General features: G+C 41.3%; 1 protein-coding gene across 1 annotated transcript in view; it reads right to left on the bottom strand.

Annotated features, from left to right (window-relative positions):
• The window catches only part of DHX35 (DEAH-box helicase 35), an 84,131-nt gene that overhangs the window by 43,618 nt on the left and 22,842 nt on the right, over positions 1–17,671 (bottom strand). The window contains 2 exon segments of the mRNA XM_049779454.1: positions 1,466–1,570; positions 14,402–14,479. Coding sequence (XP_049635411.1) covers positions 1,466–1,570; positions 14,402–14,479 — 183 coding nt within the window.

Raw genomic sequence — 17,671 nt, 5'->3', positions numbered from 1 at the left:
GCAAACACCTTACTCCCAGTACTCTCTAACACACACACACACACACACACACACACACACACACACAGAGTGAAAACATAAATTTGACACCAATAATGGGTTAGCAACATGAAAGGCAAACACCTTACCCCCAGTACTCTCTAACACACACACACACACACACACACACACACACAGTGAAAGTGAAAATTTGCCATCAATAATAGATCATCAGTTGGAACTGGGGCATCTGTGGCCAGAGAGATAGTATAGCAGATAGAGAACTTGCCTTACATGAGGCCAGCCCAGGTTCAATCCCCAGCACTACATATGGTCCCCTGAAACCCACCAGGAGTGACCCCTGACTACTGAGCCAGGAATAAGCCTTAAGCACTGCTGGGTAAAACCCAAAAAGCATTTTTAAAAAGTGGGGTACCTTCAAATTATGACAAAATGAAATAACATGTTTTTCATGAAATCAACCATTTGCTGATAATAATCCACTGGAAATATATCTTGATTAATCATTTAAATATGTTTAATAGTATAAAGGAATATTTCTTTTACATAGCAAAATGAATGTCAAAGATAACAAAACACAAATTTAGAAAGCAAGGCAAATCTCTACAAATCACTGCATTATTCACTTATCTGACCTGATTTCCAAGTTTCCTCCACTTCAAAGTGAGGGGTGACTGACATCTAATAACCAAGTTCCATTTCTTAGAGCACTTTTACTCACTGTCTTACAGTACTATCTGATTAGACTTTGATTCTAGCACAGTGGTACACAGTAGACACTGAGTTGAGTTGATTGTACATTGATTACTGTTGATGCTAATTACTTTAATATTAGCAACTAGGTCAAAGAACATACACAATAACATATACCATTATGTATGATGGGAAAATTCTGACTAGTACAAAGATATTTGTGAGTTTTAAACTTTGTCAAGTACACTATCTTACCCAGTTTTGTTTTATTTTTCATTGAATTACCAAGAATTACAAAGTTACAAAGATATTTATGACTGAGTTTTTGGCTTACAATGTTCTACAAGATTTAAAAAAAAAATCTTGCCCCATTTAGGTCTTCTACAAGACTTTGAACTTTGAAATATTGAAAACTGCAAGTTTCAATATTTAGACTTAGACTTGGATCAATGGAAAAGTAACAATACACACATAAAAAAAAAGACAGCTCTAAGTCCTCTTCTCCCACTGAGAGGTAGTTTGGGCCAGTCATTTAACTTTCCAGTCCCCCACAATGTCTTCATCTATAGGCCCAAGGGCATAATTCTACTTCATGGCTCTTTGTGGAAGATTTGAAGGCTCTGCTATACACTGTACATCGCAGTAGATGATATCCTACATTTCCTGCCAATGTATTAGAATCTTGAAATGCAGCAATGGGTGTAGGCTTTTAATCACTCCCAAATCATCGTACTCTTCCCTCACTATAGGAAAAGCAGCTTGAGCTCCTCACCTTAATCCGTGTAGCCAATGAGTCTGTGCAGTCATCAAAGCGGATGCAGTAGCCCACTTCATGGCCCAGCAAGGTACCCCTTTCCTCAGCCACTCTCCCTGCAACCTTTGGGAAGAAAGATAATGCTGAAATAGAGACATAGAAATTATTGCACAGAGCAATATGCTATGAAAAAATATACTATGAAAAAAATCGAAAGGTCATTACTCCTGCTATCTGCTCAGAAATAGCTCTTGGCAGGCATGGGGGACCATATGGGATGCCGGGATTCGAACCAACCACCTTAGGTCCTGGGTCGGCTGCTTGCAAGGCAAACGCCACTGGGCTATCTCTCCGGACCCGAAAGGTCATTATTTTTAAACAATAAATGAACGCAACAAAAATGAGATGAGGACAGTCTATTAGAGAATAAATTAATTAACTTTTGGTATCTATTGACTTCATTATTTTTTTACCTTATTCTACAACTGACTTGAGACAACCTATAAGAAAATAGACAGGGGCCGGGAAGATTGCACAATGGCGTTTGCCTTGCAAGCAGCCAACCCAGGACCTAAGGTGGTTGGTTCGAATCCCAGCATCCCATATGGTCCCCCATGCCTGCCAGGAGCTATTTCTGAGCAGATAGCCAGGAGTAACCCCTGAGTACCACCGGGTGTGGCCCAAAAACCAAAAAAGAACATATACAATTAAAACAGAATCCCATAAAGATGTTACAAGTTAGGATCTAAGAAATTCAAAAGATCAAAACCAACTAAGGAAATTTCAAAACTAAAGACATATCTAAGTTATCTAAATCACAAATAGGCTCTCAATTTCATGACTATCAAAGCAAATTGAAAAGGAAAAAAGATAAGAATTCTGTCCCTAATTCATTCATTCATTCATTCATTCTTTCTTTCTTTCTTTCTTTCCTTTCTTTCTTTCTCTCTCTCTTTCTTTCTTTCTTTGAAAAGGAAAAAAGATAAGAATTCTGTCCCTAATCCATCCTTCCTTCCTTCCTTCCTTTCTTCCTTCCTTTCTGTCCCTAATCCATCCTTCCATCCTTCCATCCTTCCTTCCTTCCTTCCTTCCTTTCTCCCTCCCTCCCTCCCTCTCTCTCTCTTTTCTCTCTCTCTCTCTCTTTCTTTCTTTTTTGGTTTTTGGGCCACACCTGTTAGCACTCAGGGGTTATTCCTGGCTCTGTACTCAGAAATAGCTCCTGGCATATGGGATGCCAGGATTCAAATCCGGGTCCATCCCGATTGGCTTCATGCAAGGTAAAAGCCCTGCCACTGTGCTATCGTTCCGCCCCCATGTTTTTTGTTTTGTTTTGTTTTGTTTTGTTTTTTTGGTTTTTGGGTCACACCCGGCAGAACTCAGGGGTTACTCCTGGCCCTACGCTCAGAAATCATTCCTGGCAGGCTCAGGGGACCATATGGGATGCCAGGATCTGAACCACTGTCCTTCTGCCTTACCTCCATGCTATCTCTCTGGCCCCAGCCCCCATGCTTTCTTTAGCAAATTATTTTTGAAGAAATGTTCATGTCTCATTCCTTGAAACAATGCATCTTTCACAGGACCATGAGGACAAGAGAAGAAAAATAATTGAATTCATTTTCTCTAGGCAAAAGGAAAACTTTTCAAGAGTCAGTTAATCTCAAACAATTTGCAATATCAGCTACCAAAAGCCATCAAAAGAAAAAAAAAATAAAGACAAAAATCAGTTTAAAAAATACAAGATTAATAAAGGATCCAAGTTAACATAGTAAAGTGAAAAAAAATAGATATACACGATAAAGACCATAAGCTAATGTTTCATTTGTCAATAAGAAAAGAGAATAAAGACTCAAAAAGGTCCAGAGAGATAGCATGAAGGTAGGGTGTTTGCCTTGCACGCAGAAGGATGGTGGTTCGAATCCTGGCATCCCATATGGTCCCCTGAGCCTGCTAGGAGCGATTTCTGAGAGTAGAGCCAGGAGTAACCCCGGAGCGCTGCCGGCTGTGACTCAAAACCAAAAAACCAAACCAAAACAAAACAAAACAAAACAAAAAACATTAAGTTCCAAAGAAGCCAGAGAGATAACATGGAAATAAGGCATTTGCCTTGCATACAGGAGGACGGTGGTTCGAATCCCAGCATCCCATATGATCCCTCGAGCCTGCCAGGAGCAATTTCTGAGCGTAGAGCCTGGAGTTAGTAACCCAAGTGCTGCCGGTTGTGACCCAAAAACCAAAAAAAAAAAAAAACCCCAGAATCAAACAGCAAAACAGCAAGATCCCCTATTACCTTTAAAATATCATTAACTTATTAACAGGAAGTATTTAAAATAATAATATAATAGAGCAATAGCTAGTTTACTGTCAAAATACAAAGTAAATAGTTTCATGTCTACCATACAGACTATCTAACTAAAACTGAGCCAGAGAGTGGGGCTGGAGAGATAGCATAGAGGTAGGGCATTTGCCTTGCATGTAGGACAGTGGTTTGAATCCCAGCATCCCATATGGTCCCCCGAGCCTGCCAGGAGCGATTTCTGAGAATAGAGCCAGGAGTAACTCCTGAGTGCTGCCAGGTGTGACCCAAAAAAAAAAAAAAAAAAAAAACCTGAGCCAAAGAAAGAATATTAGGGATTTCCTGTGGACCTAACACACCAGCCTCAATATGGAACAGCATTTCATCTGCCCTTTCACATAATATACCTCCCCATGTAGACCGTCATCAAGAACATGAGCAGACATAGGAGGCATCCTATGACAGAGCTTTCTGCTCCAGCCATCAGTCCAAAGCACCCCCAACCTCAGATGCCCAGGCCCCAACTTTCTGAGCTGACCACATCAACATTATCTGGCCATCGGCATTTAAGAAACTGAGGAGTGGGTATAGCTATATCCAAAGCAGTATAGCTATATACTCAAAGCACAGAGTCAACAACAACACTGAAAACATAAGATCTAAGCTGCAACTACTGAACTTTATAATGTGCCTGTTAGGTTGACAAACAGGGGTTAAGGAGACATGCCAACACTAGTAGAGGAAAGTTAGTACTGGTGGTAGGACTAATGTTTAAATACTGAACACCTAAAATTCAACTATCAAAAACTTTGTCCAAGTTTTAACCACAGTTCTTTGATTAAATAAAAAAGAATGTTTATGGGGCTGGGTAGGGCATTTGTCTTGTGCTTAGCTGACCTGGGTTCAAATTCTGGCATCCCATATGGTCCCCCAAGTCCTACCAGGAGTAATTCCTGAACACAGAGCCAGAAGTAATACCTGAGCACCATCAGGTATAGCCACCAAAAAAAAAAAAAAAAAAGTGAAAACATGTTGGAGACAGTGTCCTGTCAGAGATCAATTTTTCTGTCTTCTGTCTTTTATGCAGCCTTTTTCACCTAAGGCTGCCTACGTGCAGACTTTGCTATAAGCTCTTGAGCTAACAGGAAAGGTATTTTGCAGCTACAGGAGATTTTCTTTGAAGCCAGAGAGAAAAGTAAACACCCCGATACCATCCCCAGATTTAGGTGACTCCCTTTAGCTTCTTTCCGGAGTTAATGGCTATGCTACAAAACTTGCCCCTTCACAAACTGCTGTTAGCTCCAGATAAGTGAGCTGCAGACACCACTTTAGAGTCATAGGGCAATCCTTTGAAAGCTGCTGACTTGGGAATGATTGTAAAATTGTCACCCCTTCTCCCTCCCCTCTGGAATGATTTACTGCCTTTGTTCCATGGCCTTCGCGCCAAAAAGTATGATTGACATGTCTTTTTACCTGCCCATTTCTCCTCCTCTATATAAGAGATGCTGGACCCCAATAAAGGCACCTTAGACCGGTTATATCGCCTGAGGTCATTATTACTAACCTCTCTCAGATTTTTTACAGGTGTGGTTATTCTTCTGACCCAGCCAAATAAAGGTGTGGACGTCCGAGAGCCTCCCAGCCGCTTCCCGCTGGCCGGGCCCTCCGGGGGGCTCACAGGACCCCGCAAAAACAAAAACAAAATAATGTTTAAAAAGTTATTAGCTCTGTGGAGTCAGAAAGAAACTGAAGAGAATGATGAGAATGAGAAGTGACTTGAAATTATAGATCTGGTTGACGGAACAGAATCAACCACTGAGCAGTTGGTCTTCAACACAGTCTTTCAAAACACTGCTCTACCTCTGGAAGTTATTAGAAACCCGATAACCAGTATTTCTCCACGACAGTGTGGTTTCAACTTCAACCCCAGCCAATCAGTACCCGATAAACCTGGAGAAATGATATGAATAGAGCATATATGCATAGAGAGGAGCTTATGAGGAAAATGGGCATGTAAGAGTGTGCATAAATGAACCAACCCTGTCCCCTAAAAATACAATCAGCTTATAAATCTATAAAAGTACAAGTAAACATATTGCTCTTATTTCGCTATTTGTATAAATTTACTATAAGAAGATTTCTTTTCTTCTTTAATTTTAGGCCATACCAGGAGACGCTCAGGGGTTACTTCTAGCTCTACAATCAGGAATTATTCCTGATGGTGCTCACAGAACCATATGGGATGCCAAGCGTAAACCTGGGTCTGCAGCATGCAAGGCAAACACTCTACTCATTGTATTATCACTCCAGCCTCTATTTCAATTTTCAAAAAATTATTTTTTACAAGGCAAGCACCTTATCCACTCTGCAACAATTGTTATATAAATACTCCATTTTTGACAAAAACAAGCAGAGAGAAAGGAGGGTACTAAAAGGTAAACAGTTCCTGAGATCCTACTACAAGAAATTTGTTGTAGTCTGATGCTTTAAGAGCCAACAAGGTAACCAGAATGCTCTATGTTCTCTTTGCCACACCCAACCTGTCTCAGGGCTCAGGGTCTGTTTCCATAGTTTTCAAGGGACCATGCAGTGATAGGGATCAAACCCAAGACTTAGGCAGGCAGAGTATGCACTCAGGCCTTTGAGCTAACTCTCCAGCCTCAAGATGTTCTCATTTTTACCAAGGAAAAAGCTCCAGTAATTCAGGCATCAGAGCTGATCCCAGATCAAGAAGGACCTCCTCTGAAGTCAAACTCAGACCAGTGTCCACTAACTAACTGCATTAGTAACTGCCTCTCATAGAGATCAAGCAACAACTGTTCTTAGAGGGTTCTGAGATGGTTTTCAGATTTCAGTATGCACACAGAATATTTTCTGAAATGTAATATTTCAAATTCAACAACTCTATTATACTATATTTATAAACTCTTCGTTCTTTCAAGAGAAAGCATGTGTTTTCTTGGAAATTATCCATAGCTACAAATCTGGAGCTAAATTGCAAACTGAGTAAGAGCTGAGGTTTCAAACTACAAATAGAAGAGCAATGCTCTAATTTCTCAATAACTGAGTCATTTTTTTTTTTTTTTTTTTTTTGGTGAATGGCTCTTCTGGTATTTCCTTTGGTGTATTTAAGGAAGCTCACGCACACACAAGCACACGCATACATTTGCGTGCACACTTATGCCAAGACTGGTTCTGGAAGGATGCATTCAATACATGGTAATAGAAGTCTCAAGTTGGGGAGAGTAGGGGGCAGGAGGCAAACTTCAGATGATTTTTTGACTCTTCATTTTGCTGAGAATTCTTTTTTTTTTTTTTTAATTTCTTTCTCGGGTCACACCCAGCAGCGCTAGGGTTACTCTTGGGTTTGTGCTCAGAAAATGCTCCTGGGCAGGCATGGGGGACCATATGGGATGCCAATATTTGAACCACCATCCATCATGGATTGGTTGCATGCAAGGCAAATGCCCTACCGCTGTGCTATTTCTTCGGACCCTTGCTGAGAATTCTTACCATGTGCAAATAGTCTTTAAAGCATAAAGACAAGTTCTTAGTCAATCACTAGGTTATGGGAGTTTTTTGGACATAGTCCTAGGACTGAAGAGCCAAGAAAATATAGGAATTTTTTTGGGGGGGGCCACACCCATCTGATACTCAGGGGTTACTCCTGGCTAAGTGCTCAGAAATTGCCCATGGCTTAGGGGGACCATATGGGAAGCCAGGGGGATCGAACCGTGGTCCTTCCTTGGCTAGCGCTTGCAAGGCAGACATCTTACCTCGAATATAGGAATCTTTAAAGTTGTTTTATAACAATCCATCTGAACTCAGGTCTCCTGAAACAGTAGAGAACTTTCTTATTTTTATTTTTATTCTTGCTTTTTGGGCCACACCTGGGAGACACTCAAGGTTTACTGCTGGCTATGTGCTCAGAAATCACTCCTGGCTTGAGGGGGGACCATGGTCCGTCCTAGGTTAGCCGTGTGCAAGGCAAACGCCCCATCGCTTGAGCCACTGCTCTGGCCCCCAGAGTAGAGAACTTTATCCGTTTTCATACAGACTCTTTGAGGATCTCCTTTTCTGCTTTCATTGAATCTTCCAGCTCATCCCCAAATAGCTGAGGTCTTTTTTGGATTTCAGCAAGGCTGGGCCTTGGCCTCTGCCTCCTCAGCCCTGTCCTGGCTCAGGTGCTCCTGTGTATAAAAGCAAGCAAGTGTCTGCAGCCTTTTTCTCTCCTCTGCACTTAGGCCTTTTCTAAGACCAGAGGGCCGCTCTGCTCAGCTGGGCCCCAGCAGCTAAAGTCCATGAGAACTTCAGAATTGGCAGCTTTCTGGAAACTTTTCTTTCCCAATTTCTGGCATGTTGAGTGGATTCCCTGCCCTGCTTCAGACTGTGCTCAGGGGTTACTTGAGTTGAATCATGCAGGAATGTCTTGTGTCTTGCTCTTTTTTTTTTTTTTTCAGTTTTATAATTTTTTATTATGAATTATGAGAACAAAAGATGCAAAGAAAGAGGATAAGGTAAAGTTACAGTGGAAGGACAATCACCCATAACATAATTATCAGAAGAAGTCCCCTTGCTGATATCTTAACTTTGAACTTTCACCAAAGAAAGTTAAGATAAATAAAACAGAATCCATGTGCAATTACTTTGTCCCTCAAGTCCCCAGATTGTAGCACATTATAATATTTCTTAACAGCACACAAGGCAATCTAAAGCCATCAAACTTACGTAACTCCTTAAACATTAGAGGCATAGTATTTTTTACATTTCCATGTACATGCATATTAGCTTAAGTTAACCTCAAATTTTAAGTGGGTGTGTTTTAAGAATTAGAGTCAAAGGAGCACAGTAAAAACGGTGTTAGAGTGGCAATTGTTGTTTACATAGGCCCACCAAAATATGAGAGGCATGGAAAGGAATAGCCTTGGCCTAAATACAAAGAGATCCTACCCCTGAAGTTTCCTGGCATAAGACCAGCTCTAGGCCCCAGGAAAGTTATCGTTCGCTCCAAGACATTGTCCGTAGCGCCAACACACTTATCACACAGTCTCTGTTGTCGGTCTCATGTTTCTGTATTAAAGATTCTGGAATCTGCATGTCCTATATTGAAGTCATGATGTGGAGTGCCTTCTCGTTTCACCTCACCATGAAAGGGGAATGCAGGAAGCCCTGTCCTGTAAGCAGGTTGTTGTTGTTAAGTCTTCTCAGTGTTAAGGGAAGTCTCTTTTGAGCAGGACGATGTCTGAGCAGTGGTAGGGTCTTCCGTGGTAGAGGATTGCTTCCAGGTGATGTTATAGACAAACCTCACCATAAAGGGGCAATACAGCAAGCCCTGTCCAGTAAGCAGGTCATTGTTCTTGTTGTCTTCTCAGTGTTAAGGGATGTCTCTTTTGAGTAGATCGATGTCAGAGCAGCTGTAGGGTCGTCCCTGGTACAGGAATGCCTCCGGGTGATGTTATATACAACCTTGGATGTTTTGTAAATGTCTTCTGTAGATCAAGGGGTAAATGGAGAATGCCCATTCTTCTGAGGCCTGTGCCAGGTCTTTATGTCAATGTTCAGGGTGTAAGGTCTCATTGCACTACAAGATTTGTGTGTTCCCATTTCTATTAGATAAGAACTTATTGGTATGTATAGTATTTTCCCATGTTAGTGTGCCTACGCAAACAAGTAATAAAGCCACGTGGTGCTATCAGATATATGGGGGCATAAGAACATTTCCAACAAGACCCATGACTTGGTTCAAACATAAGTATTAAACTGAGGGATTCTTTCACACCAAATTCCATATTGAGCAATTCACAAAGAGAAGATAAAAAACATGGGGGGGGGGGATCATCACTGTATAAGAAAGTATTTAGCAAAAGTTATAGCCGTCAAAGAAAACACCCATAAAATGTTGAAAAGATATGCGTCATTTTTATGCCTTTTAAAATAGTTGGGTGGGTGTTAACTCTAGGGCACCACTTTGGTCTGTGAATTAGGACTCAACAGTACTTAAGTTAGAAAGGGTAAAAAAGGAGTAATGATGATAGGAGATAAAGAAGTTAAAGAGAAATATGAACTTATGAAGGGGTATGCAAAAGGGCAGAGTACAAAATGGACATTCTGCATACATAAAAACATAATTCAATGATAGTGAGTACTATTAATGTTTCTTGTGAGAGTACTATTAATGTTTCTTGTGCGCGTGGGGGCAATAGCCCCCACGCGATTTTGAAAATGTAGACTGGACAGAGATTACCAGTGCCAGCCAAACCTCCTCCTGCTAGACTCCCGGCTCCCAGGAAGGAGAGATCCTTCAAGAAGCTGGGAGACCAGAAGTTCAGAGCCCCACCCAGACCCTCCCTAAGGAGCCGCATGGATAGTGGGGGAAGGCCTAGGGTACCTTCAAGCTCCACCAAGGGACCCAACTCACCGGCTTGCCCAGGCGTGTGGGGGGAAGCCCTGGAGATCTGGAGCAAGGCGGCAGAGGGGTGCTGGGGTTACCCAAGTCCCGCACCCCCCAGGCCTGGCCAAGCAGGCCTCCGGCATGGCGTGGGCTTGCCAAACCTCCTCCTGCTAGACTCCCGGCTCCCAGGAAGGAGAGATCCTTCAAGAAGCTGGGAGACCAGAAGTTCAGAGCCCCACCCAGACCCTCCCTAAGGAGCCGCATGGATAGTGGGGGAAGGCCTAGGGTACCTTCAAGCTCCACCAAGGGACCCAACTCACCGGCTTGCCCAGGCGTGTGGCCCGGGGAAGCCCTGGAGATCTGGAGCAAGGCGGCAGAGGGGTGCTGGGGTTACCCAAGTCCCGCACCCCCCCAGGCCTGGCCAAGCAGGCCTCCGGCATGGCGTGGGCTTGCCAAACCTCCTCCTGCTAGACTCCCGGCTCCCAGGAAGGAGAGATCCTTCAAGAAGCTGGGAGACCAGAAGTTCAGAGCCCCACCCAGACCCTCCCTAAGGAGCCGCATGGATAGTGGGGGAAGGCCTAGGGTACCTTCAAGCTCCACCAAGGGACCCAACTCACCGGCTTGCCCAGGCGTGTGGCCCGGGGAAGCCCTGGAGATCTGGAGCAAGGCGGCAGAGGGGTGCTGGGGTTACCCAAGTCCCGCACCCCCCCAGGCCTGGCCAAGCAGGCCTCTGGCATGGCGTGGGCTTGCCAAACCTCCTCCTGCTAGACTCCCGGCTCCCAGAACTGAGTCATTTTTAATGTTATAGCCATTTATCCCTATTTTTCCCCACACCAGATTTGGAAAGCATTTATCAGTCATTCCAGCAAGCAGTGTACAAGCCCAAGAGAGAAATGAAGCATTATCAATAGAGACCCATCCTAACAGTGAAGTAGCACAGGAAAAGAGGAGTTTTTTAATCCCAAGTCAATGAGCCCAAAGAATTTATTGTCAGCCAGAGAAACCTTTCAAATGACTGAGATCACCACCAGATCGTCAACCTCACCCTCCCAAAAAAGAAAAGAGAGATGGGAAAGTGCCTGTGCGATATCACAAACTCACAAGTCTGCTGAAAGATGAGCAATTATCATAAAAATGCTCACACAAAGGTCAGAAGGAGCATTCAAGGGCTAGAACAGGTGTCCAGCATACACAAGGCCCTAAGTTTGATCAGGCACAACAGGGTCCTCCAGGTATCTTAGGACTGAACCTCCAGTCCTAAGCACAACACATACCAAGCCCCAAGACCCAACTATCAGACACGCTGAAGATCACAGGGAGTAGGTCCTGGGCTCCTGCGCACCACTGGGCAGGCCTCCTTCCCCCACCCAGAAAAGAGGGCTCACATGAGTCCTTTACATGACAACTACACAGGAAAGAATGGAAAGAAAACACAAACAAATCCAAAGAAAACCGTGGAAGTAAAAGCCAAGAAAACAAAAGTAGAGGTTAGCCATAGAAACCCAATTTCTAAGAAATCGAGGGTTTATGCAAAACCTCCTTAAGGAAGAGACACAAAGTGAAAGGAGAGCTGAAAAAGATGAGATCCACATACAGTTTAGAAGTGAGTCTGCAGAAATTTTCCAGAGCTACTAGTTAAGAGCTAGAGGCTTCTTCAGATTTGAGATCTCACATACAGTTTAGAAGTGAGTCTGCAGAAATTTTCCAGAGCTACTAGTTAAGAGCTAGAGGCTTTCTTCAGATTTGAGAGCAATGATGTTCATGGTTAGTAAGCTATAGGAACTTTTTCACAGCATCAGTAACAAAAAGAAATTTTAATCAACCATGATAAATACTAAAATGTTGTTCTGCTCTTGCTGTAAAAAAATAATAGGGAGCCGAAGTGGTAGCACAGTAGTAGGGCATTTGTTTGCCTTCCATGGGTCTGGCCCAGGACGGAACTGGTTTGACTTCCTGTATCCCATAGGGTCCCTCGAGCCAGGAGTGATTTCTGAGTTCAGAGCCAAAAGTAACCGCTGAGCGCCACCACGTGTGCCCCCGCCTCAAATAAATAAATAAATAAATAAATAAATAAATAAATAAATAATAAAAAAGAAAGAAAATAATAGGGAAAAATCACTATCATGTAAAAAAGATCAACAGGAATATAGCCAAAAGTTTCAGGGAGGGGCCGGAGCGATAACACAGCTATAAGGCATTTTTGCCTTGCACGTGGCCAACACAGGACGGACCCTGGTTCCAATCTCAGCATCCCATATGGTCACCGGAGCCTGCTAGGAGCACAGAGCCAAGAGTAATCCCTGAGCGGCGCGCCGGGTGTGACCCAAAAACGCAAAAAAAAAGTTTCAGGGAGAAAAAAATTATAAAAATCTATCATGCAGTTAAAAGAAATACTATACTAGTTTCCTGGGTTTTAAAAATTGTGGTGTTATCAAATTTTAAATTTTTAATGTATTATTCTATCTCTCCAAATCTATCTATTCACTTCTCTATCTATTAAAGAAAAATATATTCAAAGTGAGATCTAAAGAAAGTAAAACAATGAATATGACAAAAAAAAATCACGATCATCATGGACAGGTTTAATGAAATTAGCCAACTAAGAAAAATAAAGGAAGGGCCAAAGTGAGAATATAGCAGGTAATTCACTTAGCTGGCCAGGATTAGATACCTGGCATCATACCCTATGGTCCCCCATGCATTGCTAGAAGAATTCCTGAGTACAGAGCCAGGAATAACCGCTGTTGGTGTGGCCCAAAAACAAAAAAATAAATAAATAAAAGGGAAATAACCATAAGAACTGACAAAACCACAGAAAATAATTATTGATGAAAGATAAATCTATTTAAGATAGAATTAGAATTAAATTAAAACCCTTTGGGGGGCCAGAGAGGTGGCGCTAGAGGTAAGGTGTCTGCCTTGCAAGTGCTAGCCAAAGAAGGACCACGGTTCAATCCCCCGGTGTCCCATATGGTCCCCCCAAGCCAGGGGCAATTTCTGAGCCCTTATCCAGGAGTAACCCCTGAGCATCAAATGGGTGTGGCCCAAAAAAAAAAAACTTTGGAAGTTATGACTACAGAAGAAAACACATGATATAAATTTTTGAAATAAAAATTACAATCCTGGGGGGAGGACAAATTTGGTGGTGGGTATTCCCCTGATTCAATGTTAATATGTACCTAAAATACTAATGTGAAAGATATGTAAGCCACTATGATCAAAATAAAATTAAAAGAAAACTAAAAAAAATTACAATCCTATATCAATAAATAGAGGGAAGGTCAAAAGAATAAGGTTATTCACTTATACATGTATAATTTAATAGGAAACTATAATGAGTTTCAACAACCTTAAGTTTCTTATAACCCTTTTCCTTTTTTTTTCTTTTTTTCTTCCCTTTTCCTTTTAATAAAAGCTCTGGTACTGAATTATAAACACTCTACTTATAAAGCATATTTAAATAACTAATAAAGAACTGCTTAACTTAACATATCAAAAAGAAACCTTGTGGCCAGAGCCATAAACAGTGGATAGGGCATTTGCCTTACATGCCACTGACATTCAATCCCCAGCATCCCATATGGTCTTCCAAGCCTACGAGGAGTAATCCTGGCTGAGTGCTCCTGAGAGTTACCCAAAAATAAAATAAAACAAACAAAACAAAACAAAAAAAAAGAAACCATATGGTAAATAAATACATATCCAAAATTTAACATCTACCCAGTATTTTACTTCAGTTCCTTCTTTCATCAAATTCAAGAAAAGCAAATATATATGGCTATGATCTTATCATTTTAAGATTATTTCCAAGGCCAAAGTTATAATCTAGGAGGTAAGGAGGTACTACTTAAATATATGGTCTCTTAAGTACTGCCAAGGTACAGAGCACCACCAGGTGTGGCCCCAAAACAAACAAAAAAATAATTATTTCTGTTCATCTGGCCAAACATTCATTTTTATGTAAACATAAAACAGAAATTTGGAGTGATATTTAAAGACGTTCACATGATTTTTATTGGGCAGTGATATTTTGGTTATTTTAAATACCTTTTCTGTTTGTTTTGACTTGCTCTGTACTTTTTATGCTCTACAACTCATATAGTATAGGCATTAACTGTACCAAAATAATCAGCAATATACCTCTTATTTTAAATAGAAGAATTCTTAAGGAGCAATGACATATTCATTTGGAGTTTGTTAAGAAATGAAAATATAAAATGTCAGTGAAACAAGAGACACTGAAGCCTTGCAAAAGGAAAGAGAAACTCACTGTGACAGTGGCCACTCTTCGAGGCTGAGTGATCCCCACAATCCTTCCTTCTGCCGTCCAGCCAGCTTCTGCAAGGTACTGCAAAGTACAAACACCATCTTATCTAAGGAGACATCAGACACATATTCAAAACAAGCTCCCCCAGGCGACGTTGCATTGTACTTAAATCACTGAGAAGGGAAGTTACAGATGGTTCTTGTCCTAGTGCATATTTTGAAAGTTATCCTGCAAATGAAGTATCTGAAACTTGGAATTGTTAGCATTGCATTAAATTTGCATCAGTCTACTGAAAAGAATTTTAAAGTATAGAGAGAAAACTAGTACAATCATGACCAAACAAAATGTTTCAAACAGTTTAAATAGGTACTAGATATTATATACACAAATATGTGCCATTAGATTATGTTATTAGCATTCTTAACAACTTTTACAATTCTGTCAGTCATAATTAGTTTAAAAAGTGATTAAAGGTGGGTAAGCATCACAACTTAAAGATGTGTGAGCACCGTGGCCATAGCATGACCAAGCCCAGAACATATTTGTGTGAGCCTCAAAGTGAACCCTGTCAAGCATTACAACTAGAATATGCACGGTCTCAACTAAGCAAGTGTGATCCACAGCCAACACGTGTGCAAGCACACAAACAAGCATGTGCAACCCATGATCACTGCAACGATCATAGCAACAAAGGAAAATGAAGGGGAAAATGAACACATGTTTAAAATAAAGGCTGATGGGGCCAGAACGATAGCACAGCAGGTAGAGCATTTGTATTGCATGCGCTAACCCCAGGTTCCATCTCTAACATCCCATATGGTCCCTGAGCCTGCCAGGAGTGATGTCTGAGCACAGAGGGAGGAGTAACATCTGAGTGCTGCCAAATGTGGCCCAAAAACAAAACAAAACAAAAAATAGTAAGAAGGGCTGAAGAAACAGCTTAGCAGGTTGAGCACATGCTTTGCACGGGGCCCAAATCAACTGCCAGCACCACATTGTAACCCAGCACCACTGGGAGTGATACCCAAGCACAGAGCAAGGAATAGTCCCAGGCAACTCCAAGTATAGCCCTCAAATCAAATAATAATAATAATAATAATAATAATAATAATAATAATAATAAATAATAATAATAATAAAAGTTCTTTCTAAAGTCAGAAATAAAATGTTTTAGATAGCATCAGTTTTTTGCTATAGTGCAGCTTTGGTGAGAGAGAAAGCTCATTGGCTGGAACTCTGCATGCAGGAGACCCAGTTGGATCCTCAGTACTACATGGTCCCCCAAGCACCAAGCCAGGAGTAGCCCCTGAGCACTGTCAAATGTAACTCCCCAAAATAAGTAAATAAATAAAAACTGTAGTTTTTTCTCATATTACTTATACACAAAATACTACCACTTATCCAATCAATAGAAATGCAAGAATAGTTAAGATTCACAATGCATATTATTAAGTGACCGGAATTGTCCCAATCTCCTGGCATGCATCCCATTTAACCCTCACCACAAATTCTATGATCATCAATTCAGAGATGAGGAAACCAAGACCAAGATGAGGAAACATAACTTGTCTAAAGACACTGATAAAAATCTCAGGGCTAGTATTTAAGCTGAGCCAAACCATGTCTGTGACATAAAACCAGGGTATAATCCTCCCAACCAAAATAACACACACACTTATTCACAGTCAACTTCTTAGATATAGAGTTAAGGAAAGAAAAGTAATTTCAATCATACACAACCCTACCATGCTAGATTTTATTATGTGCAAGTAAAAAGAAATTGGAAGAAATTCAGAAATTATAAAAGTGGGTGTAATGTTGACAGCAAGAGGCGAGGGATGCCACAGAGGGAGCTGCTTAAATACTTCTCTATTCTCTCCGCTCTTTATAAGAGTCACTAAATCTGATCTTCCAGTTAAGACTGAATGTAAAAGCCCCCACTCACCCAAAAAAAACAGCACAAACATTACAGTGAAGATTCTGTTTTCCTAGCCATGGTTTTGACAAAGCTCTAATAAAAACTAGCACTTATATTACACATAGAGCTTTGGAATTTCAAAGTTGGTGTTTGGACTTTAGCATGCTGTACTTTATCAATGTAGCTGGGTAAGAAGAATACTGTACAACTTTGCTGTAATTCAGTCTTCCTGATTTCTCTTAAATTTAGTTTCATAAGGTAAAACAGACTGTCTCAGAAAAGGAATGTGAACAGTGTAAACAAATGAACTAATCCTTTCATAAAAGAACATAGATATTGGGGCCGAGAGAGATAGTATAGAGGTAAGGCGTTTGCCTTTCATGCAGAAGGCTGGTGGTTCGAATTCCAGCATCCCATATGGTCCCCTGAGCCTGCCAGGAGCAATTCCTGAGCGTGGAGCCAGGAGTAACCCCTGAGCACTGCCAGGTGTGACCAAAAAAAAAAATAAAATAAAATAAAAATAACATAGATATTAGGGGAAGGACATTGTGAGTACTGGGAGGGGTAGTTTTGGGACCACACCCAGTTTACTCCTGGCTTTGTGCTCATGAATCATTCCCAGCAGGTATCATGGGACCATATGAAATGCTGGGAATCAAACCTGGGTCAGTCATAACCTAAGAAAGCCCAAGGACAGGAAGATAATCTTTCATGGGGCCAGAGCAATAGTACAGCAGCTAGGGCACTAGCTTTGCAAACAGCTAACCCATGTTCAATCTCCAGCATCACATATGGTCCCTCAAACTCTGCCTGGAGTGACCCCTGCACACAGAACCAGGATTAAGCCTAGTGTGGCCCCAAAATAAAATTAATTAAATGTAAATGCATATATTCTTTGACCCAGCACTCTGCTATATCTATTATTAAAATAGAACCATATAGGGGCCGGAGTGATAGCACAGTAGGTAGGACATTTGCCTTGTAGACAGCTGACCCAGGTTTGATTTGACCATCTCATATGGTCCCCCAAGCCTGTCAAGAGTGATTTCTGAGCACAGAGCCAGAAGTAACTCCTAGGAGCTGCTGGGTGTGGCCCCAAAACAAATATGAATAAACAAATAAATAAAATTTTAAAACATGTATATAAAATTTTATATATACAAACCAATACACTGTATCAAGAAAACACAAAACTAGAATAGTCTACAGTGTCTAGAAAGTAGAAAATGGTAGTTTAGATAGAAGCTCCACAACTGTAAAAAGGCTGATACACAGTGGCTGGAGCAATAGCACAGTGGGTAGAATGTTTGCCTTGCACTTGGCAGATCCAGGTTCAATTTTCAGCATCCCATATG

This window comes from Suncus etruscus, chromosome 9 (assembly GCF_024139225.1).
Source record: "Suncus etruscus isolate mSunEtr1 chromosome 9, mSunEtr1.pri.cur, whole genome shotgun sequence".
In the NCBI taxonomy this organism is placed as follows: domain Eukaryota; kingdom Metazoa; phylum Chordata; class Mammalia; order Eulipotyphla; family Soricidae; genus Suncus; species Suncus etruscus.
This window is presented reverse-complemented; position numbering and strand designations above follow the sequence as displayed.